Source organism: Asterias amurensis, chromosome 6, assembly GCF_032118995.1.
Source record: "Asterias amurensis chromosome 6, ASM3211899v1".
NCBI classification, from domain to species: Eukaryota; Metazoa; Echinodermata; class Asteroidea; order Forcipulatida; family Asteriidae; genus Asterias; species Asterias amurensis.
The window spans coordinates 16,125,504-16,150,616 of NC_092653.1; the positions used below are offsets into that span (position 1 = coordinate 16,125,504).

Here is a 25,113-nt window from a genome sequence, read left to right on the forward strand (position 1 = left end):
TGGTACAACCAGCTGGGGGAGACCCTCACCCAGAACCGTTTACACCCCCCCTCCCATAAGGAGAAACATGCACAAGTAGATGGTTTGAGAAATGAGCAGCCTAAAATATTTTGTGTTTGCAGCTGCCTCAGCCCCCCCCCACCACACACAAACAATGCACACGATTTCAATATTGCTTTGAAATGCAGTTTGGTATTCATTTAAGTAATTTGTATTTGTGAGAGTATCTTAGATGCAATTTGTAATCAAGACTGTTATAAAGTATAGATTTTTAAAATATGGCAAAAGACATCATGCACACAAATCGTAATTCAACAAGCTACAAAAACTGACGTCAATACCAACGTTAATTGCTTGCCATGTGTGAAGACGCTACACTTGCTTCGGAATCAATGAGAAAAGTTACTTCTTTAAAGAATATCGGCTTTAATTAGTTACCTGCTCAGACTCAATTCGTGTTTTAAGGTCGGTTTTAAACTCTTTTTCTAAGACAACTTCGCCACTAGCTTCACTGGCTACAGCCCGAACGACACAGTCCTTGGTGACCTAATTGATTGCCATAAAAATGCGAGGCTCCACTTGGTTCCAAAATCAATATGGATCTTACTTTTTTATAGAATATCAGCTTTAATTGGATACCTGCCCAGGCTAAATTTGTGTGTTAAGGTCGGTTTTCAACTCTTTTTCTATGACAATTAACTTCACCACTAGCCTTGCTGGCTATTGCCAACAATGACACAGTCACCGTAGTCCTAATTGATTGCCATAGAGTGTGAGTCTCCACTTATTTAAAGTTTAAAGGCTTCAATACTGGTCAACTTTAGACAAAAGTAACAGTAACACCCATCTAAAAACAAGGCTGGAATCCCAACTTTTAAGGTTAGCTTTCAATTGTTTATTTGAAGAGGCAATCTAATCATTGATTCGACTGCAAATTCTCTTCTAGCTTTACTGGCTACTAATAACGATAACAACACAGTAATTGGAAACCTAATTGTTTGTGTGAGGCTACAATTGCTTCGAAATAGATGAGAAAACTGTCTTCATTAACAATTTTGAGCCTTTTAGAAACCATTAATTGCTGTATGGTCATTGCAAAACGCCAAGATATTGCTAACACTGTTCATTTATTGAATCAAATTGTTTCAAGAGAAACGCCACACAAAAATAACATAAACAAAAAAGTTATTTTGATTTTAGAAATTGGGGTGCAAACTTGACATAACAAATATTGACAAATATCATATCTACTCATATCCTTAACAACACTGTGTGAATTGAAGTGGGTCAAATGTAAAGGCTGTTTGCAGCCACTATTTGGCATTTGGGTACAAGGGGATTGTGGCAGCCATGGTTTCTGAAGGGTTAAATCATATTGGCTTTAATTAGATACCTTAACCAAATTTGAGATTGTGTTTTAAAGACAGTGGACACTATTGGTAATTGTCAAAGACCAGTCTTCTCACTTGATGTATCTCAAAATATACATAAAATAACAAACCTGTGAAAATTTCAGCTCAATCGGTCGTCGAAGTTGTGAGATAATAATGAAATAAAAAAACACCCTTGTCACACAAAGGTGTGTGCTTTTAGATGGTTGTTTTCGATACCTCAAATTCTAAAATTAAGGTCTCAAAATCAAATTCGTTGAAAAATATTTCTTTCTGGAAAACTATATCACTTCAAAGGAAGCCGATTCTCACAATGGTTTATACCATCAACCTCTCCCCATTACTTGTAACCAAGAAAGATTTTGTGCTAATAATTATTTTGAGTAATTACCAATAGTGTCCACTGCCTTTAAGGTCTGTTTCAAACTTATTTCGTCAGTTTCATTTTTGCCTTTCTGGCTTCTGACAATAATAGAAACAAAGTCCTTGGAAACCTAATTGGTCGCCATACATGAGACCAAACACGCTTTAAATTCAGTGAAGACACTTAAGCATATCTGCTTTAATTAGTTACCACGTCAGATTGGGTTTGTGTTTTACGTTCAGCTTTTTACTTGCATTTAAGCGATGCAATCCTGAATCGTAGAAGACAACTACAAATGTACAGCAGATAGCAACAACACTTGAATGAAATTGGGGTTGTAGTAAACATCTCTCTGTTACAAACTCCAATACAATTATTCTAGTCTTGATTACCTCCACACTGTAGTTTGAGAGTAACTTTGTCTCAGCATGGAGTACTTCTCAATACTGTTACATCTTTCCCTTGCAGTTCATGTTATTTGCTCTTGCCAGTTGTTTAAACATTCGCAGCTGATGATTGAGTTTTCTTCTGCAGAAAAAAAGAAACTGGACAAATTTTCATATAACCAAGTGGTAACTCATTCGCATGTCATCTGTGTGAGTTACTGCCATGCTGATCCTCAGTGCCACTCAGTCAATTACAACATAGAAGATCATCTGTGTGAGCTCAACAATGCTACCAGGGCTCAGTATCCTGATGACTTCATTACATACTGTGGTAGTGTGTATACTTTGATGCTGATGTAGAAACACTTCACTTCTCTCTACCAGACCAAGCACTCTCTACACAGCCTGATACAGCCATTGGGTCTCAAAACAACAGTTGCCAGGAGCTTCTTGAGGCAGGTCATAATGAGAGTGGTATCTACACAATATTCCCTGCTGGATTCAACAACACCCTTCAAGTGTACTGTGACATGGACAGTGATGTTGAGGGCCGGATTGTCATTCAGAGGTGTCAAGATGGCAGTGTCGATTTCTATCGTAACTGGGTTGACTACCAGGTTGGCTTTGGCAGCTTGTGCGGTGAATTCTGGCTTGGAAATGAGAACCTACGTACCCTGACTGAGTCTGCAGGACCATGGAAGCTGAAGATTGAGATAGTCAGATGGGATGGAGAAGAATCCTTTGCTGAATATGGACACTTCAAGATTGATGGGGACAACTTTAGACTTGAGATTGGCTCCTACAAGAATAGCAGCACAGCAGGAGATGCACTTAAACGCCACAATGGAATGATGTTCAGCACCAAGGACAAGGATAATGATCTTTGGGGCAGTGTTCACTGTGCTGTAGATGCGAAAGGAGGATGGTGGTATAAAGTTTGTTATGTTTCTAATTTAAATGGTATGTATTATCCATACGAATCTACCAGCCGGGATGGTATCAATTGGTTTTATTGGGGAATACAAGGATACAAATCGGTCAAAACGTGTTCAATGAAAGTGCGCCCCTCAAACTAGTAAAATTTAACACAATAAAGCATAGGAAAGGAAATTGGGAAGCTAATTTTTCAACAAAGAAACAACAAATAGTTTGTTATACTGAAGTTGGTTTTAGACCCTAACAATTCCCCATTTAAAAATGTTAATATCAATTCATAAACACCTCAGACAGTTTCGCTATTCCTATTGGTGGAGAGTGCATCACGTGGGTGTGTACAAAGCTGTGTTTATGACCAGTAAAAAGTGTTGAAACATGGGCGTAACACGCGAGCTTGCACCTGTGCTTATAAAACAGTTTCTTCATTCTTATTGGTCAAGAGCAACGACTGAAACAGTTGTGCCACATCACGCGATACGCGCACAGCATTCTCTTACAAGGAGTTGTTTATCCCAGGGGGCCTTACCATTAGCTGGAGGGGTGTTGTGTTGAAAGAAATCATTGAACAAATTTAGTTTTTGCATTTATTTTACTTTTAGACCAAAAGTGTTGATGTTTTTTGACCGAAAAGGTATTTATGAATGGGAATCAAAGTAAGTTGAATCGGTTTTCAACTAGTGGTTTAAACCCGCTGCGGCCTGGTTCTTGATAGTTTACCTCGACTTCGTCTCGGTAAAATTATCAACAACCAGGCCTCGTTGGGTTTAAGCCGTTAGTTGAAAACCTCTTCACCACACACTGATTCCCTTATTAATCCAAATAATGAGGGGTTAGGTTCACCTTGGGTCGGTGTTTGGTGTTTCCTATGTCCTTATTATATTTCTTATGAGGTTGAATTATTTGTCTAACCAAACTTACTTAGCCTCTTGCTGCGATACAATCACAGTGAAAAAAACCAGCAGAATCGCCATTGTCTATTAACAACCATGTAAAACACACAACTTATATCTAGATCCATGCTGCTGGATCAATTCCTAGACATTGATTCCATATTTGGAAAAACAAAAACAATGTGGTGTCGTTGGGAACACATAGATGAATAAGGAAAAATGTTCAGCCCCCCAAAAAGGGTTTAAATTGGTACGGATACATCCATACCCGCCACCAGCATCGAATTGCCTTGACCGAATTCCTACTTTAAGAAAGACACAGAAATGCAATTTTCTGTACATGATGTTTTCCTGTCAAGCGTAAACTAATTCTTTGTTAACTGAACAAATTATTTATCTGCGCACCAAGGCTGCTTATATTAAGCTTCTTGCAGTAGCAATTGGTTAAAGTAAGACCCACTTGACGGAAAATAGTTATGTCAACATTCACCTTCAAATTAAAATTGACTGGTATTTAAAAAAAATCCAGCAACTGTCCATGGATTTAATACACAATATATGACATGGTAGGTACCAGGCATGAGAATGGGTGATGATAAAAAAACAGGAAAAAAATTCAGTTGATCGGAAATGTCAATATTCAATGATTTTTGTGTGCGTAGCACACAACACGACTGCTTAAGGGCCCTGGGAGCTCTGGGTATTTTAGAAGCTCTGTGGTGGTCTCTGATGCATTTCTGACACCTATTTTTCCAGGTAGAAGTGAGCTACTTTTGTGTGATTTTTCCTTTTTTTAATGTTTAATAACTGGTTTAAGGGAAAATAAAGAATGTAAAGCTTAAGCAATTCAAACAATTTTGGGTTCGCCTGCGATTTTGTAACAATTCCGGAAAAAGAAAGAAAAAAATAAATAATAGTAATATTTTAATTTTTCTGACGATCTTATCCCTTATTTCTGCCCTTGAAAATGCTTTTTTTCTCACCAACAACCATTTTTATAGGTTCTTGATTTGAAATTCGGTTGTGTAAAAGAAATTCTTTTGCAATTAAATGTTTGTGATTTTAACGATCCGTCGGCGACGCACATTTTAAAATATATCTGGCGAGAGCGATGTGTTTTTGAGAAAGAGGTTGTTATTCAGCATAGGGTATAACCATTGATCTCCATTATACTGACAGTATAATGGAGATCAGTGGGTATAACTGGAACGAGGTTGAGATTAGACCCCAACATAGAAATAGAACCAATGAAGAAAGCACGTCGTCCGGACGTACAGTGTGTTCGCTGGTTCCCAATATATCTTTCGCTGGTTTTGAGGCAATAATAGGTACCAGTTTTCCATGGCCTGCCGGTGATCTCAGATTCGTGCCGCGCCGCTCATTGGTTCGTGTACAAACCTGCACGTACACAGTACACAGTACACATGGTGCAAACACGTGCATTGTTTTTTCAGTAGACTTTCAAAAGTCTCCACACGTGTTATCTTTGCTGCAGCAGCAAGCGCATTACACGCAAACATTATTGAACCGTACCACTATAAACGAAGCAAGGAATGAGGCAAGTTTATACATCTGTCGCTGCTGCTGCATGCTTGCGCGATGCCAGGAAGACCGCAAGCCGTAAACTGGGCCAGTTGCTGGACGGCAATTTATTGTTTAGTTCTTAGGTGCCGTTTTTTCATGAACGCCGTACGTTGGATCCGCGATAATCTATACTATTAAAAGCGTAACCTGCGCCATCTTGGATTGAAAATTAGAAGGTCCAGTGGTATGGCATCCTTGTGGAATCCAACACGGTTGTTTGTGTGGAATTCAATACGTTTGTGTGGTTTCAGACATCGGGTTGCAAGTCTGCAAAACCCGGATCCAAACTCGCACTTACAAGTCATGTGTTTGGAGGAAGTTTGGGCGGCGACCGTGCGTCAACCACTGGTCGATGTTGTTACCAGACTTCCTAGAAATCTTTCTGACAGGCGACTCATTGGACAGTGTTTCGCAGATGGTGCTCCGGATTGGTTCATTCATTGCCCCTTGCCCGCCCACCCGCCATTCGATCCGCCCTTTTTGGTCAGGTTACTTTCGTGTTGTACTAAGCATGGTTCTCCGGATTGGTTCATTCATTGCCGCGCAGGGTCGAAAGGGTCGAAGAGGCTGGGTGCCAGGACAAAACCGAAACCAATCTCACGAATTTGACCGAATTTGCATTGAATGGATGAAGTACCGTAGATTGATGTTTCGCAGGTGACCATGTGTCAACCACTGGTCGACGTTGTTATCAGACTTCCTAGAAATCCTTCTGCGGGTGACTCATTTGTTGAAAAGATTAAATGGAGAATATTTATAAAAAAGCATTCACTTCCAAACGGCATGAAAATTATCATGATGTCTGGTTTGAGACAGGCCACCTGTTGCTTGGTGAAGAAGGTCGCCGTGGGACCACTTTAGGTTGACAGTGGGTGGCGACCTTGGACCTTTTGCCAGTAAACTCAAATGGGTACATGAATACCGTTTTAGATTACGGTCTGTTCATGGAGGTATAATGTTGCAGTTTCAGAGTTTAACCATGGAGGGAGAATTGTGAAACCATTCCTTACTCTATGGTGAAACTTATACACACACGTCAAAGGCTGTTTTGAAGCTGTAAAAAAAGAACTTTGCTTTGCATTTGGTCAAAGTTGTTAAGCAAAACGACATTAAGTTTCCTTTTGAATAAGTCCATTCACAAAATTGGTTAGAGCAGTGTGTCGGTCAGGTCTCAGAATGTACATTTTGCCAAATCCATTTTGAAGCTAGCCTTGCTCAAGGCAGTCGAATTATTCACTCCGAAAAAAGACCGCCGCTGTATAAAAACCCACCCGTATTCACTGTGCGTAAAACCCACACGTATTCACTGTGCGTAACATCGCACGACACGATGCCCCTGTACACTATCCGCATGCGGTTAGTGGTGTACGAGTGCGATGACTTGTGTGAACAGTATTCGTGCGATGTGACAGTGTGTATACGGGTTGGTCATTCGGTGTGATCGCACACACCATGCACAGGGTATACGGCGGGTGGGTTTACAGCTGCGTCTTTTCGGAGCGAATAATGCGACTGCCTTGAGCAAGGCTATTTTGAAGCCTAATTTAGCCATCGGCCCGTCGGGTTGGTTACTGATGGAGATAATATTAACAAAAGAAACCTCGTGCGGCTGAATAGGGTACATTTTTAGGAGTTTGTCTATTGACCCAAACTGGACGTAACAAACCCTAAACATGACTTGACATGCTTTCTGAAAGTGAAATAAGTTAGAGAAAATTAAGGAGTGGGGACGAGTTTATCGTTTTTATTTAGTTTGTACGATATAGGGTTCCAGAGATATGGGATGTATGGAGGTTTGTTCCTAGAGCAGCGTGAACATGAACGCGGTCAGAAATTGTGTCGTTTGTCGTTCAAATTTCGCGAGATGCAATAAGCCCAAAGTGACAATAAAACAAAACCAGACCTGCCAAGTCTCACGCATTAGGCGTGAGACTCACGCATTTGGGCTCTGTCTCACGCTCACACGCACATCAACCATTATTGGGGCGAGATCGGGAAAAAAAAATTAACGACATTTTTTGTACAAAATTTGTACAAACAGAGCGCAAATTTGCAGATTGCGCACGCTTTTGCTCATCCAGTAGGTTCAGCTCAAATTCGGCAGAGCGCAAAACGCTTATTGCGCACAAGTTTGTTCCGATTCTTTTAGCAAATTCGTTGAAATGCGCTCCACTAGCGAAGACACAACAGGCAGAAGAAGTGAGCGATTGATATTGAACATCATTTTGAGTCTAATTTTTTCAAGTTTGGAAGGATTATAATCTGACACAATCGAACCTCCACATTAACCATCAACATCTCCTGTGTACCTCAAGTGAGTTTAAAGTATTCTGAGGAGGCTTCTGATGCATTTTGAAACACTTTTTGTCCACAATTAAATTTCACTTTGTTTTATTTATTTATATATAATAAAAAAAAATATAAAAAAAATAAAAAAGGTTGGGCGGCGATTTAAGAAGGCCTTCTTACACTGGCAATTTTTTTCCGGGGGGATGGGGGTTGAGCTTTGAAAAATCTCACACATAGCTAGCCTCTGGACTTGGCATCTCTGCCTACAAAACACTTTTTTGACGTTCACGTTAAGTGCTCCTGTTATACATGCAGCCTATTGACCAGAAAGTTTACAAGACCAATTCAGATGACAATAAACTAAAAAGAGGCCTACGCTCTTACCGCCCCCCCCCCCCGAAAAAAAAAACAGTAGATAAATTAGATTTGTGGCACACAGCATGTTCCAAAAACTCGCTTTACTTATAGTGCTGTAGCAACGCTATGTATCGTGGGACGTAAAAATGTCATTTTTAGCGATGTTTTTTAAAAAGGAAATGCAAGCATTATGAATGTATATTGAGTGTGTGGAGAAAGTTTTGGTAGTGTAGTACAAAAGAAACTTTAGTTATTGCTGGCTAACGGTCAGTTTCACCTATCAACGCTGATTTGAAAAACGTGTAACGTTAGGGAGGCCCAACATATTAGACCCCTATAAGGATCACGGGGGAGCCTTATAGTTTCTAGATGCATAAGGTACGTTGTCTAACCCAAAACGAGGTGGGTACAGCCACTGCAAGTAGTGGTGGACGTGCGAAATAGCTTCATTTTGGGTTAGAATTATGACGCCATGCATAAATATTGAGAGAGGCGTAAAACACCCTCACCCACATTTCGAAATATTTGTGTAAAGGATTTTTAGCGGCATCCCGCTAGTAACAATTACATAAGGTAAACTGACATTGTCTGACTAGAGAAGAGGGATTAGAGAAATCCAAATGTATACCCCCAAAAACCTACCCCCCGAATTTTATAGCAAATTCACATCGAACTCGGAGACCACAATTTTGAAAGGAAAAAAAACGGAATTCCGGTTTAAACCGGAAGATTCTCATGCCTGAGGTACGGACAACAAGAACACTCTAATCAAAGTGGAATTGCTTCAGTTATAAATCATTGTATACAGAACAATACAAAAAGTCGACCAACCCACATCACTTGAGCTGATATTTTTGACAACATGTGACCAGGAGTAACTAATTACAACATCCCACGTAAATCTCCATTCCATACAATCAGTCGGTGAAGCGTGAGATTTCTCATTTTGAGATATTGGTCTGAAAGCAAATCCACATCAACCAAGACTGAATCTACTTGCAATGTATGATGGCTTCTGTAACACAACTCCTGATGCTACATGCAGCTATCACTCTTACACTGATCATTTTAAACATCAATCTAACAACAGCTTCTGATGCAGCTGCCTATAAGACAAAGATGAAAGAGTTTCTATCTGCAGAAAATAGAAAACTACTTCAAGTTTCATATCAAGTGAAAGAAACTTGGTCTCATGTCCTCTGTGTGAGTTACTGCCATGCTGATCGTCAGTGCCACTCGGTCAATTACAACATAGAAGATCATCTGTGTGAGCTCAACAATGCTACCAAGGCTCAGTATCCTGATGACTTCTTTACATACTGTGGTAGTGTGTACTTTGATGCTGATGTAAAAACACCCCACCTCTCTGTTCCTGACCAAGCACTCCCTACACAGCCTGATACAGCCATTGGGCCTCAATACAGCAGTTGCCAGGAGCTTCTTGAGGCAGGTCATAATGTGAGTGGTATCTACACAATATTCCCTGCTGGATTCAACAATACCCTTCAAGTCTTCTGTGACATGGACAGTGATGTTGAGGGCTGGATGGTCATTCAGAGGCGTCAAGATGGCAGTGTTGATTTCTATCGTAACTGGGTTGACTACCAGAATGGCTTTGGCTGCTTGTCTGGTGAATTCTGGCTTGGAAATGACAACTTACGCACCCTGACTGAGTCTGCAGGGCCATGGAAGCTGAAGATTGAGATAGTCAGATGGGATGGAGAAGAATCCTTTGCTGAATATGGACACTTCAAGATTGATGGGGACAGCTTTAGACTTGAGATTGGCTCCTACAAGAACAGCAGCACAGCAGGAGATTCACTTCAATACCACAATGGAATGATGTTCAGCACCAAGGACAAGGATTATGATCCATGGGGCCGTGTTCACTGTGCTGGAAATGCTAAAGGAGGATGGTGGTACAAGCGTTGTTATGATACTAACTTAAATGGTATGTACTATCCATATGAATCTACCAGCGAGGATGGTATAAATTGGTTTCTTAGGGGAACAGAAGACAAACGGGGGACAGGATACAAATCGGTCAAAACATGTTCAATGAAAATGCACCTCTCAAATTGGTAAGATTTTACACAGAAGAGCACTGACAAAATATTGGGAAGCTAATTCTTGAAAAAAGAATGAAAAACACCTTCTTATACTGAAGTTGAGTTGAACCCTTTAGTATCCAAACCGCCTTACTTTTCACATAACTCTTTATATTTCTATTGTATTTGTATTTTGAATATGTCAATAGAAACCACAAGGAAAACTGACTGGGTAAACTTTTAAATGATTTTTCGGGTTGACCAAAGAAATTTTTACTGGAGTTGGATTCGAACCAACAATCTTTGGATTAGAGTGCCGGCGCGTCAATCCGGAGGTCGTTGGTTCGAATCTCACTCTAGTCAATTTTTGTTTTCTTCAACCCCACATGCGATTAAAAAAAAGCAGTGACGAACAAGAAAAGTGATGAAATAGGTAACCACGATGGAATGATATTCAGCACCGTGGGTCAAGGACAATAATCATCAGTGGGATGGGGCAGTACCAGAACTGTGATGTGCAGTACAAAGGATGATGCTGGTTGAAGGCATGATATTGTTCTAATATAAATTGTCCATATCAAAACCACCAGATATGATGATATGCATTCATTTATTCTGGTGATAACAAGTAAATGAGTCAAGCACTGTTCCATGAAAATGTGGTACTCAAATTAGTCCAAAGAATTTTAATACATTTTTAAAAAACAATAACTCTTATATAGCGCATTTCACAATAACCGTATCAATGCGCTTTGTACATTAGTGCCCTGGACATAGGGCCAATAACATCCCTTTTTATGTTTCTCAGCTCCCTTGGGAGTATACAACCTGGACAACAGTTTATATCGCTCCGAAGGTTTTTTCATTCACAATATCAACCTCTACCTCGCAGGTGCCCATTTATACCCCTGGGTGAAGAGTAGCAAGTATAGTAAGTGACCGGGATTCGAACCCACACTCTGATGACTTAGCAACAGAACTTGAATCTTATGCTCTTAACCACTCGGCCATGCCACTTACACAAAAGTTCTTTAATAAAATAAAAAAGGAAGCTTTGTAGAAATTGGTAGAAACACCTTGTTAAGTACAAGGGAGGATGGTGGTATAATATACAAATATTGACTGCTTCGAGAGCTATAGCTAAAACTATGACTCCCGAGGTCATCCCCTGAGCGTTCTATTTTCCCAAGGCGAAGCCGAGGGAAAATAGAACGCTCCGGGGATCACCGAGGGAGTCATAGTTTAAACCATTGCACGAGTAAAAGCAGCCAATATTTGTTTTATAACATCCCAAACATTTCTAAATAATGTACAGACTTTACAGACCTGAATGCTACAATCCACGGACGACACGAATACAGATTGCGAAAACTTTTACTGTGCTCTGCATGTAATCCGAAATGGTTACAGACTATTAATTTATCATCCTGGTACACGCAACGGATGTCTGGGTACTGCACGCCGTGTGCTAGTCTTTCGGACTAGCGCACGGCAAACCGATGCACTATCACACGGCCGTCGTCTAGCAAAACTAAGACATATCATGTGACGCGCTCTAAACCGATGAAAAGGCAGAATATTGGTAAGGGGTGTTATAAGATGTGCTATGACTTTAATTTCAATGATACGAGTAATTTCTATGATCCAAGCATCAGGAATGGTTGCATTGGTTTGTTGCATGTGGTGACATTTAAATTAAGGTAAGAATTGAAAACGAAATTATTAACTCAGAAGAAAAAAACCAACCACAATTTAATGAAAACTTTAATCAAAGTGTGCCTTTGAGGAAAGGACACTGATTTCAAGAGTTTCTTTAAAAGCACTATTTTTTCTTGCACCAGATAAGGTTATAGTAGTGAAATTTGAAGAAATATTGGGGAGTATTTAGAGCTTTGCTCCAATCCACGGCAAGTTTCAGTTGCAGTGATTATGCATTTGATGTGTAGTTTTGTGATTTTGTTTGAGACATTGAACACCTCATTAATTTGATGCACTTTCAGTGAGCACAGAGAGTAGTTGACTATAATCTCTTGTTATTAAGTATCGGTATAAATTTTTAAAATCTTGTTAATTCAATGTTATAAAACTTTACCTAAGGAAAAAAAATTAACATTTACTATAAATATCATTGGTGATTTGCAGATCTGTGTGGTTTTGCTGTTATCTGTTTGTAATTTTAAATGTATTTGGTAGCTTTTCCCAACCACTTTCAGCACAAATTTACTCATTTCAACATCCAGCATCTCCGATTTGGTTTGAAAATGATTGCTCTATTTGCATCACCATTCATTGTTCAAAATGAGCAATTTAATTTCAACAGTAAAGATCATTGTAGTTCACAAAAGCCAGCATAAAGAGGCAGGTTAAGCATTCAATTTAATCAAATGTAAATTGGTTGTAGAAATTCATCTGAAAAAAAAGCGAAAATGTAGTCTGGGATGGGTTGTTTTTAATTCAATATTTTTAAGATCTTTGGGAATTGAGCTGTTTTTGTTGTGAACCCAGTGACACTGTTATAGCACATAGGGAGTTTTTTTAAATTATAATAATTGCAGAAGTTTATTTTAGTCCAATATATTTCTCAAGTGAATGTTACAAATATTTTAAACTATTATATTTAATATTATTTAGTGGATTTCTGAATTGATACAATTGTTACGAAAAGGGCTTGCTGTTTTTGACCTGCTACAGCAATATAATATAAATCATACATAAAAACTTCAACTGAAGTTTTAAGTTAGACAATCTTCATTCAATATGGATTTTTACTACAAACATTCTTTGCCCTATTTTGGGAACTTTTGCTTGAAAATGTTTACTCAAATAGTATAACTTTGTGTTTTAAATCTTAACTTATTTACTTCACCAAAGAGTAGCTTTAAAAAATGCACAAAAATAACATACTGGTAAACCTTATTCAATGCATGCTCTACATAGTCAACAATCCATTCAGGAGAACAAGAATTTGGAATTTAGTACAGAGCTTATCAAAAGAACAAGCTGGTTTGAAGACAACTTAAAAAATGGTGATCACTCAAGTTTTATAACAATAGATATTTGCCTCTAAAAACCTTCATCCTCAAACGACAATCTGAACATTGTACCTGTAACCATGGAGGAAGGAATAGAAGGAGCTCGAACGACCCGCAAAACCGCAGAGTAACAACAGAATACCCTGACAATGCCCCGTCTAAGCAGTGGAAAAGGATAGGAGACCTCCAGCTGGACGGCCGATTAATGAGCAGGATTAGATTTCTTTGTACAGGACGTGCGGTACCGCTGCTCTGCACCGTTGCCTTCGTGTTAAGTTGAATCATTGGATACAAGAATTGTGAATATACACGTTTTCATTTACCGTTTGTGGTGTATCACTGAAACATCATGGCATATTTTTTCTCTTTTTTTTAATTTTCGGTCACTAGCGGTGGTTTAAAATTTGGGTGTTAGCACACGAGGGTGGTTGGTATTCAATTGTGTTTTTCGATTTGGTGAGCACAAGTGTACAAAATTTTTATCAGGTCTCAAAAAAGTTGTTTTTCTGTATTATATCCATACGACATACGACACCATGGTTGAGTGAAGAACCAAGTGCGCATGCACAAACTCACATACGCCAGTTCGCCCATTGTCTGTATAAGGTATGTCGGTGATTACGAGGTGTTGTTAAACGACCGCGGTATCGCAGGTTCGACTTTTGAAGTCCCTTCGTTCGAGCTCCTTCTATTCCTTCCTCCATGCTGTAACTAACATCCAATCTAGTAACACTCAGATTAGTTTAGTATTCTCATTCAATGATCAGCATCAACAGTTTACCATTAGTGCAGTCCCATCAGCCAGAATCAAATTCATTTTGTTTGTAATTCAGGCTATTCACAGCCACCATGTGAGGAAATAAAACAATCAGCTCATACCAGTCATGTTAATCTTTCTGGTCATTCTACTTATTTGTGTCTCTACTATTCATTCTGACTCTACATCATGCCTTGGTCTTTTTCAGTGATTCCTCTTCCACACATCCCTCAAACTGACCAGACTCCTACTCAAAGCCCAGCCCTCCAAAATCACTACTAGGAATTATAGACTTACACATAGAAAACATTACAGAATGGATAGCAGAACCTCTAGCCTCAACATGGTAAAATATGAAGAGGGCGTCCCAGAGCAACATTTGCCGATATCCTGGAGCGGGACTCTGACATGACATGTAGTGAATTAGACCAGTGGAGAGCTGTTGTCAGCAATGCCTTAATTGGCGAACCGTTTCACGTAGCGGTTACACCCCGGTCGCCGTTAGTAACAACAAAATAAAGAAAGATTTATTTCTTCAGCCCCCGCGTATTTTCAGTGCCCGCCATGTTTTGCTCATAAACTAGGCTTACGGAGCCCCTTAAGGGACAAAGGAAATCATTTTGTTCCCTTGAAAAAAAGTCTTGCCCCCTTGAAATACCATTTCGTTCCCCCGAAATACTATTGTGTTCTTTCAAAAAACTATTTAGCTCCCCTGAAATCACTTTGTGACCTTAAAATAACATGCCGAGGGATTAATATTTTGTTGAAACGAAATAAGTTATTTTGTGTGAACAAAGGTGCTGCGAAACAAGTTGCAACCGATCAATTAATAATATCACATAATCAATGTATAAAGATTTCTCTTTTTAATTTGGTTTAATTAATAAGTAACAGGGGCCTCTTGTCCATTTACAAACCTTGCCTCACTTGAAACGTTTCAATCAATGTACATGTAGCATTTTAACAAACAATGCAAAAATGTACTTTTCTACAGAAAATAGATTGTACCATCGAATTAAATTTGAGAAAAATAGCCTTTAAAGTTACTGACATACTGAAGCGCAATCTTTTTGGATTTGAAATGTTCTTGTCAGTGCAAAATCAACTATTTATAACTAGCAAAGGTTAATGTAGCAAACAGGTAAAAAGATATTTACCAGTTTTGTACCTTTTACATACTAAAATAATTTTCTTCTCACTGAGACGAAAATCAGTTCCGTAAAACTGTCTTAATCATTTCATAAAAACTCAGCACCTAAGCAAGTATTATTTTACAGGAAGCTTTCAACCAACATTATCATTAAACCGTGTAAGTTTAATGTAAACCTGTAGATGTTTGTGTTTTGTGTCGCACAAAAAGTACCAAAACCCTTTAAATAATGATATTCATACATTGATAGTGTGCTTACCTCTCCCTCTGAAAAGACAGCGTACCTCCGTTTACCAATGTTCTGCTCCGAGTCCTCAGTGTAACAGAATGAAAGAGTTCAATGTCAAATTCCTGGCATTTGCATTCGCTTTTCCATGTAGACTTCAAGAGGTTTGACCCATCCCTCATCACCAATAATAAATCTTGCTTGCACCATCTTGGGAGTCGGATGATGGCAGTCCAGTTACAGAGAGTCTCCCTGCTAGTGCTCCTACTGGATGGACCCCATGGAAGAGTCTTAAACGGTTGCACACAAGAGTCTATAGGTGCAAAGGGAACCTGGTTAAGTGGGGATACACTGCAGGTCCCTAAACCTGTGAATGCGGAGATCAGCAGACCATGGATCATCTCCTTACCCTGCCCCCTACTTCCATCAGCAACTATGATGACCTGGCTACCGACACTGCCCTTCAGTGTGCCAACTACTGGAGGGATAGCATTCAAGCAGCATGGACACGAGAAGAAGTTTATAGGCAGCGCGGCAGCCACTCGTTCTGACACAGCACGGGCTCTATAAAGCAGCAGTATTCCTCTTTCAGTGCTTTCAGTTTGAAATGACAGACACCAGTCAAGTAGATGAAGAGTCTCCTGACGATGACTAGAGCAAGCTAGTCCAAACTTTGAGACCCACTTAAGAACTCCTTCCACAGTTGTTAATAACAAGAAGTCCCGTCGATCCTAAAGCAAAAGCAGTAGTCCCGGCTGATTTCTTCTGCCCAGGTAGCAGTTAAAAAGCAGGACAGTTCTTTTTAGAACTGAGAAGTCTCCCAAGTTCTGATAAATCTACTCTGCGGTAGTAGAATATAATATGGCAAGACAAGTTCTCAAAAGAATATAATCTACCAACATGTAGCAATCTGATAAACACATGGTGTTTCTAAGTTACCAAATATATGTTGCTACATGTACATGTAGCTCACCATGCAATGCCTCAAATACCATATGGATGAAGAGTCTTGTATCTGATTATGGCAGACCTGACCAAATTCGGATAGCAGCTGCTGGTGATATCGAAGCACAAGGCTCTATACGAAACTTTGTTTAGTGCATTTACTTTTTAAATGACGGACGCCATGTTTCATGAACGGAAACAGCATCTACCAAAACAATCACCATTGAAGTTCACCATGCAATCTGATCAAAATGTCAGACAAAAAATTCTTGGAGATTTCATTTACATGAAGTCGGGTACAAAATAGTTTTGCATTCTGCCAACAGCATACAGCAACATCAAAATAATCCGATGGATGCCGTGGCATAAAATGTTAACTGCAGATTCCAGTTTCATCAATCTTGAAGGCACAACTGATGTTGGTTTCCTGAAAGAATATTTCATAGAGAAACATTTAAAATCAAACAATATCAATCAGGACAATGTCTCACATTGATAACAGACAGTTACTTCAAGGCACTGGACACTATTGATAATTACTCAAAATAGTTGTAAGCATAAAACCTCACTTGGTAACTAACAATAAAGAGCTGTTGATAGTATACATTGTTGATAGTATAAGCCAGAAACGGCTGCCTCTGGAGTTCATGCAACAAATTCATGCAACAAAGGGTGTTTTTCTTTCATTATTCTTTTGCAACTTCGATAACCAATTGAATCAAAATTTTCAGAGATTTGTTATTTTGTACATATTGGGATACACCAAGTGAGAACACTGGTCTTTGATGACAATTATCAAAGGTTTCCAGTGCCTTTGAATTTGATTTTTTTTTAAAAGGTGGCGTGGTAGCGATTGGTCAAGAGATCCAACTGAGACCAAAGCGGCTAAACAACGCCTGTATCAAAATGCCTATATAGCGGCTGCAAAAATGGTTGCAAGGTCTGACTTGGGCACATAGAGCTTTAAGCCTGATTCGTACTCTGCCAATGCGAATGCTATACGAATGTTGTCGTCACAAAAATGCTACAAATAATTCGCAACAGTTGACTCTCCGGCGAATATTGCAGCGAAAACAGAGTTGTGACGTCAAATTCATGTCAAGTTTACAGCGCATTCACATTCGCAGGAAGTATGAACTGGGCATTAGTCATCCTCCCTTACCTGTCTTCTTGATTTGATGATCCTTGCCACTCTCTGTGTGGCCTGTTGGTTGGTAGACTGCAAGTTAGCTTCACCAGCTCTGTGTTGTGTTAAGAGGATGCGACAGTGAGGCACATGTGCCCAGGAGACACCGAGGGCAGGCTTTCTTTCACCGCCCTCACTGCCGACTTGATTATTGCTCACCTGTACCCCACGAAAGAAAACAACTTGAGTAAATTTCTTCTTTTGAGAAAAATTTATCAAATGGACTGTTTTACATGAAGCTTGGTCACTAATTTGTTTCCAAGAATATGCTTTTTTGTGTGTAAGCTTGCTCACTAACTTGTTAGCAAGTACAAGCTTTTTTGTGTGTAAGCTTGGATGACCAAAGTCACCCATGGTCAAGAAAAAGGGGTATGAGGATGGGTACATATTAATTTTGGTTTTACCCCTATACACCAATGTGTGTTAGCACTGTATACTCGGTACTCTCCCCCCGAGTCCTGTGAAAAAATATCACAGGCATATTACTCAGGTGGGATTCAAACCCACGCCCCTTGCAATTCTAGAGCAGTGTCTTACCAACTAGACTACCGAGATTGCCCAGTTTGATTCATATGCTTTTGGCAGTGGGTACCGCAACGATATTATAGATGTTAAAGCCATTATACACTTTCGGAACAGAAAAAGAAAATTCACAGATTTACAAATAACTTAGAGGGTTTACATAACTCTTGAAATGTTATTCCATGAAAAGCTTTACTTTTCGAGAAAACATCAAAACAATTATCAATTTTTGTTTTCGAGAATTACGGATTTATTTTAAACACATGTCATGACACCGGCCGAAACAAGGGTGGGTTTTCCCCGTTATTTTCTCCCAACTACGATGACCGATTAAGCCTAAATTTTCACAGGTTTGTTATTTTTTATATCAGCTGTGATACACATTGTATGGGCCTTTGGACAATACTGTCTACCGAAAGTGTCCAATTGCTTTAAAAGAGTACAGTTGGCTTAAGTCACCTGGTACATTCAAGGCAAGGGTTATACAATACAAATACAAGAGATGCAAGATTCAAGTCAATTCAATAATAATAATAATAACACCAAAACTTGTATAGCGCCCTAGTCATGTGTAAACATGCTCTAGGACGCTGAACATGGAAAAATAGACAAACTAAAACATATGAAAATACGGAATTATATAACAACAGGATAAAACATTCTTAAAAACATTCAACAACAAACCTAATCAATAGAACATTTATTTCCACATCCACATTTGCACATGGAGACATCATCATAAAAGCTGAGGCTTGTGATGGATGTCCCCCGTTACAACAATACAAAACAAAACAGTATAAACAGCACTTAATTGAAGTCAAATAAAGAACTAATAACTGTTATGGTAGATAAATATACAAAGGTTAAACCAAGACTTAAGATCAACTCACCAGGACGGCAACCGAGTATTCTACGGCTAATGCTTTGAGAGATCTTGCTAGATGCATCATCATTACATGGCCTGTAAAATAATAATGATAATGATATCTAGTATTGTTTGTGTTTTACCAAACACCCATGTGTTATACAGGTACTGCATTCTCAGTACTTTCCCCGAGCGCTGTGAAAAAAAAAGAACCAGGCTGATCACTCGGTGGGAAATCAATAAGACTAATAAGAGCACCAAGAAGTGTTGCTCATTTTGAAAGTGAGTGTTGTTCATAACTATATGCCGGACGGGCACTTTCCAGATTCAAAGTAACCTGAAATGTACATTGATGATTCATTCATTTCATTTCATTTATTATTCTTCATAATGATATAAAAACGTGAAATTCCATATCACATGTTAAAATAAAAAACAAGACATCACTGTAACACAAGAACTTAAAATATAAACAAGAAATTGTCTTCAAACAAAAACAGTCGAAAAGGTAAGAAATTTAATAATGATGGAATCCTACCATCTATGTGTTGGCCACCAAGCAGTGGCCCAACTACTGCAGACATTACTGTATTCATGAAATTGATATATAAACCAGAATTAAGCCCAGTACAATACTTCCTACGAACGCGATGCAAATTTGATGTGAATTTGATGTCACAACTCTGTTTTCGCTGCGATATTCAGAAGAGAGTTGAGCACAACTCAACCCCTGCGAATTATTAATTGCAAATTTGCGATGTCAACTTTCATGTCAAATTCGCATTTGCAAGAAGTATGAAGCAGGCTTTGGTCTCCACACACAAAAAAACATTGAAAAGCCAATAGAAATTAAACAGCAATAATGATTGAAATCTACCGTCTGTTTGTTGGCCACCGAGCAGTGGCCCAACCACTGCCGTAACAGAATCAACTACTACCAGCTTGAGGGATGCATAAAACGTATCAGTGCCACTAGCTAAGGAGGTCTTGGTGCGCTCGAGTAGACTGAGGAGATCGAAGAGATCAAAGATCCTGATACATCGCAGTCTCTGAAGACCTGCAGCCACGTCCTGAAACAGACATTCAAACTTGTCACGGTTGTAGCTAGACCAATTTTGAGGGTGGGCAATAAATAAAAATTTTCAGTGTCCACAAAGGGTGAGGGGATTAAAGGCAGTGGGGTCATTCCATGTCAAATCACCCAATGGGTTAAACCCTACTCTCCTCAAATTTGCTCAGAGGGAGTCGTTTCTCACAACGTTTATACTATCAACCTCTCCCCTTTACTCATTACCAAGTGAGGTTTTATGCTAACAAATATTTGGAGTAATTACCAAAAGTGTCCACTGGGTCATTCCGTGTCAAATCACCCAAAAAAATAGCAATTTTAAACCCTACCCTCTTCAAATTTGCTCATATTTGGTTTATGGGGTAATCGTGGCTCAACAAGCTCAAATTTCAAATTTCAGCTCCATCCGATAAACGGTTTTCGCGCTACGGCATGCTCTTTCTTGTTGATTTCGGTCAAAATGCGCCTGACCTCTGACATTCAAACGACCATAAATCGGTAACCTTTGGGTCAAATTGGTGGAAATTGGTGTCTTCGGAAAGGAAATTGTGTAAGCTTTCCAAATATGTCTTCTTCTTTTTTGTAGGAACATGTTTAGGTGGAATAACCTTTTGACCTCTACTTTGACCTTGAATTTGACCTTGTGGATCACTTGACCCGGCGACGAACTTCGGTGAAAATTTACCCTTATACAATTTCTCCACAATATAGAAAAATTAGAAATACAATAGTTTTGACTTGCCTTCAGGCTCCACTCAAAGTTGCCCTACTTGCCTGTTTCTATGCAAAGTACATGTACATATACATACCTGTTCATACGCATGTATATCAAGCAAGGCTATGGTCCCCAAGCAAAATCATGACATACATACGTATGGACATGTATCAAATGTACATGTATTTTGCACAGGAAAAGTGAAGTAGGACAACTTTGAGTGGAGCTTGAAAGCAAGCCAAAAATATTATATCTCTAAATATTTGATATTGTGGAGAAAACATGTAAGGGTAAATTTTCACCGAAATTCGTTGCCGGGTCACATGATCCACAAGGTCAAATTCAAGGTCAAAGTAGAGGTCAAAAGGTTATCATACCTAAACATGTTTCTACAAAAGAAATAAAGACATATTTGGAAAGCTTACACAATTTCCTTTCCAAAGACACCAATTTCAACCAATTTGACCCAAAGATTACCAATTTATGGTCAGTTGAATGTCAGAGGTCAGGCGCATTTTGACCTAAATCAACAAGAAAGAGCATGCCGTAGCGCGAAAACCGTTTATCGGATGGAGCTGAAATTTGAAATTTGAGCTTGTTGAGCCACGATTACCCCATAAACCAAATATGAGCAAATTTGAAGAGGGTAGGGTTTAAAATTGCTATTTTTTGGGGTGATTTGACACGGAATGACCCAGTGGACACTTTTGGTAATTACTCCAAATATTTGTTAGCATAAAACCTCACTTGGTAATGAGTAAAGGGGAGAGGTTGATAGTATAAACGTTGTGAGAAACGACTCCCTCTGAAGTGACATAGTTTTCAAGAAAGAAGTAATTTTCCACAAATTTGATTTTGAGACTTCAAGTTTAGAATTTGAGGTCTCGAAATCAAGCATCTGAAAGCGTCCAACTTCGTGTGACAAGGGTGTTTTTTCTTTCATTATTATCTCGCAACTTCGATGACCAATTGAGCTCAAATTTTCACAGGCTAGTTATTTCATGCATATGTTGAGATACACCAAGTGAGAAGACTGGTCTTTGACAATAACCAATAGTGTCCACTGCCTTTAACAAAACTATTAATCTTTAAATAATGGGCCATTAGTGCTGAAGTGGGGACCAAGTTTCAAAACTGTTTGTGTTATGTGGCCATGCAATAAGTTGAATGGTCTTTTGACTGTGTTCTTTCTCTGTGACATTTCTTCTTTTCATTAGCTGTGTCTTAGGTCAATGCACAGTGGATAATATTTTGAAATCTGTGCTGGATGGCACAATGTATTTTGCTCAGAGTGCTGGGCGACAATTTTGTGGGCAGACCCACTCTGCACCGCGGCTACAACACTGATGTATTGTGTCAAAGTGAAAAAGGCAGAGATCCAAATTGAAACTGGACAGCATGCCCAAAGCCAGTAATTTTAGCGTTGGGCAAGTAAGGCCGTGTCCGAAACGACGACTTAGGCTACAGCTACGTCTAGATCAGCGCGTCTACCAGTGTTGAAGAATAGGCAGACGCGCACGATCTAGCCGTAGCTGTAGCCGAAGTTGCCGTTTCGGATACGGCCTAAACTTAACACAATACAAGCCGGCCATCTTGTGTTTTTAAAATAGTGTCACCTCACTGCATTTTTAATTTAAACTAATAAATACAACCATCTGTCACTTCTGTTGAGCATTAAATATTTACAGTATACCCATACAAAGAGTGAAATAAATTGTCTAGCCTAGCACAACAAAATTATGCTTACCAGAATAAGATTACCAGCCAAATTACCATATCACATGGACATAATTATTTGACTGGTATCCTGCTCATTTTTGCCTCGCAAAATACTGAATGTTGAAGCCCCTTGAGCGTCACTGAGTGACAGATAGATGCGCACTATATAGACAATGTGACCTCTGACGTCACTCGAAAACCATAACATGATTCGCGCGCATACCGCCGGGCAAAACCCGGTTTTGGCAGCCAGCTATAAAGTGTATGCAATCTTACCATGACTACGCGTCATTTTCCCCGGCGAAACATGACGTATACAGTGTTTTGTCAACAGAGGGCAGTTTGAATGTAAACATAGGTCAAATCGTCTATATAAGAAGCGACTATTATTACCACAATTATTATTACCTTTTCTGAGCTTTCTCTTGATATCATAATATCCTGTAGTCTGTGGCTGCTGTACGCACCAGTAGTATCAATGTATAAGACATTCTGCTGGGCTGTTAGGGTGACACTAGCAGATGCTGACAGGCATAGCTGAAATACAATGAAAGACAATTAGCTAGTGATTTGTCCCTTCTTTCTCATACCAAAGTAAATATCTTTGAAGAGGCAAGTTGCCTTTGGATTGGGCTATAGAAAGCCCCATTTTTCTTCCTCACTTAAATGAGTTTTGTTTTTAGTTAGTACAAAATGATTCCTATAACTATCCCTAAAAATCAGGCATGCAACTGCCCGTTGAAAAAAAAAAGAGGAAAATTTTCAAAGGCACAACGCAAGTGCGGAGCGAGGCAGCCGAAACGCCACGGGACATGATACCCACAATGGTACCCTAGAAAATGTTGAGGTTTATTATGCTCTTAGTTGCATTGTTAGCATGTACTAGGCCTATTTTACATGATTGTAGTTGTACACTGTTAATGCCAGGCATATATTAGGCTAAAAAAAGAAATCCGGAAAAAAAATTCGTTAAAAAAAAAACAAAAAAAAAACGCCGAATTCCACGGAAGAGTTGCATGCCTGAAAAATGACGTAAATCGCTGTGTTATTTGACCGTGAAAAATGGTCTGCTATTTTATTTAACTGATTATCAAAACTGTGAGGCAATGTGCCCCTTGAAAACTTTTTTTAAACCTTGGTTCCTGGAGGCATTCAAAGGGTAGGGTAGGCCCATCAACCAGCCACCAACTTTTTCCAATTCCATACCAAGTACAATAGGCGTATAGACTTACAGCCCTGAAACTTCGTTCTTTTACGGTAAATACAGTAAAGGGAATTTTTGTGAGTATAAAATTTCTACTGGAATACTCCAAGACCTGGGCCCAGTTTGATAAAGCTGCTTATGCAAGGAATTATGCTGAGAAATTTTCTGCTAAGCAAAAATAAGTAGGATACCATTCACAGTTTGTGCATGTGACTTTTAGCTTCCTTTTTCTGGTAAGCTTAGTTTTGTTGTGCTTATCTACTTTTGGGGCGCAAAGAATCTTTATGAAATTGGGCTCAGTGCTTGGAAGAAATTGCCTAAGTTTGAGGTATCAAGTCTGCTTACAAAAACCCCCCAAAAAGTTTTTACCTGTGATTTTCCTGTGGCCGGTCCACCGGTGACTTCTGTTACCTCAGATGTGTACAAACCACCATCTAGCAGCTCATCCACACTACAATACATGGATCAGAAAAGAACAAAATAAAACAGATTAAAAGGATGTGTTCATTTCCATGCCAATGGGATCTGGTAAATTGCGCTATCAGCTTCCAGCACATATGTTCATATGAAGGGTCCTCACGAAAGGGGAGAAATCACAAGTCTCAAACCTTAGATTTAAATTGTGGAAATGTCATTTTATTTGATACACTATTCAGAGTGAAGTTTGGATGACATCATCGGACATCTCCAAAGCGAAGAACTAACCATACAAAGTTTGGAGTGAACTGACAATTTTCTGTAACAAAATCTACCGATAATATAGTTAACCATTATATAGTTAAAACCGTTTTTGGACGTTTTTGGACTTTTACGTAATTTGCACTTGCACAGTACCAAACACACCAATTGGACTACAAACTTGGCGGGTTGGTTTAGGGGTGGAAGTGAAGGTATTACAACTAACCTCTTACATCCAGTGGATAGAATCGCAACTGATGATATCACATGGTCATAGAGATCACCTCCGTTGATTGGAAGGGTAGAGTTTTGTGCAAGTAGCAGTCGCCGTATCGACTGCAATGTCTGAAAGATAAACAGGCCAACATTTCTAATTGCTAAATTATCATAAATTATGAAAGTACAAATAAATACGTTAGAAAAAAATTTGAAGACGGCTCATTTGTTTAAAGATAAAAGATCTGGTTTTTTTTCATCAATTCAACTCCAAAATTTAGAATAAAATTAATAAAAAGCTATTTTTCTACATGGTGTGATTTTTAGTTAAACCTAATGAATTAATATAGGAACCTCGATGTCACCTCGATGTGAAACGTATGTCAATTAGCGCAAGCATGGATCTATTTTTTATAGTCTCATGTTGAAAGTTTGGCATTACAAGTATTTGTGGCATCGTCAGTAGAAAACTTGAACAACTTGTCCATGTTTTTGTATGGAAACAGCGTAACCAGAAGAAAAAAAGGTCTTTACAAAAATTATAAATAAATCTGCGAAAATCAGACAATGCAACTATAACTTCT

General features: G+C 39.0%; 1 protein-coding gene across 5 annotated transcripts in view; it reads right to left on the minus strand.

Moving 5' to 3' along the window:
- LOC139938916 (DNA repair protein RAD51 homolog 4-like) overlaps positions 1–25,113 on the minus strand; it is a 155,628-nt gene that overhangs the window by 111,907 nt on the left and 18,608 nt on the right. For 3 of the 5 annotated variants that reach the window (XR_011786233.1, XR_011786234.1, XR_011786232.1), the window contains exons 4-10: positions 24,540–24,658; positions 24,005–24,086; positions 22,840–22,968; positions 19,806–19,998; positions 18,954–19,024; positions 17,518–17,700; positions 15,444–16,782 (exon numbers count right to left, since the gene is read on the minus strand). Coding sequence is in view for 2 of the 5 variants with exons in the window: in XM_071934587.1 (XP_071790688.1) it covers positions 16,729–16,782; positions 17,518–17,700; positions 18,954–19,024; positions 19,806–19,998; positions 22,840–22,968; positions 24,005–24,086; positions 24,540–24,658 (831 nt within the window). In the remaining 3 variants the exon portion in view is untranslated. Of the gene's footprint in view, positions 1–12,197; positions 16,783–17,517; positions 17,701–18,953; positions 19,025–19,805; positions 19,999–22,839; positions 22,969–24,004; positions 24,087–24,539; positions 24,659–25,113 lie in introns of those variants that run through there. The other 2 variants (XM_071934587.1, XM_071934588.1) reach the window with 1 other exon arrangement.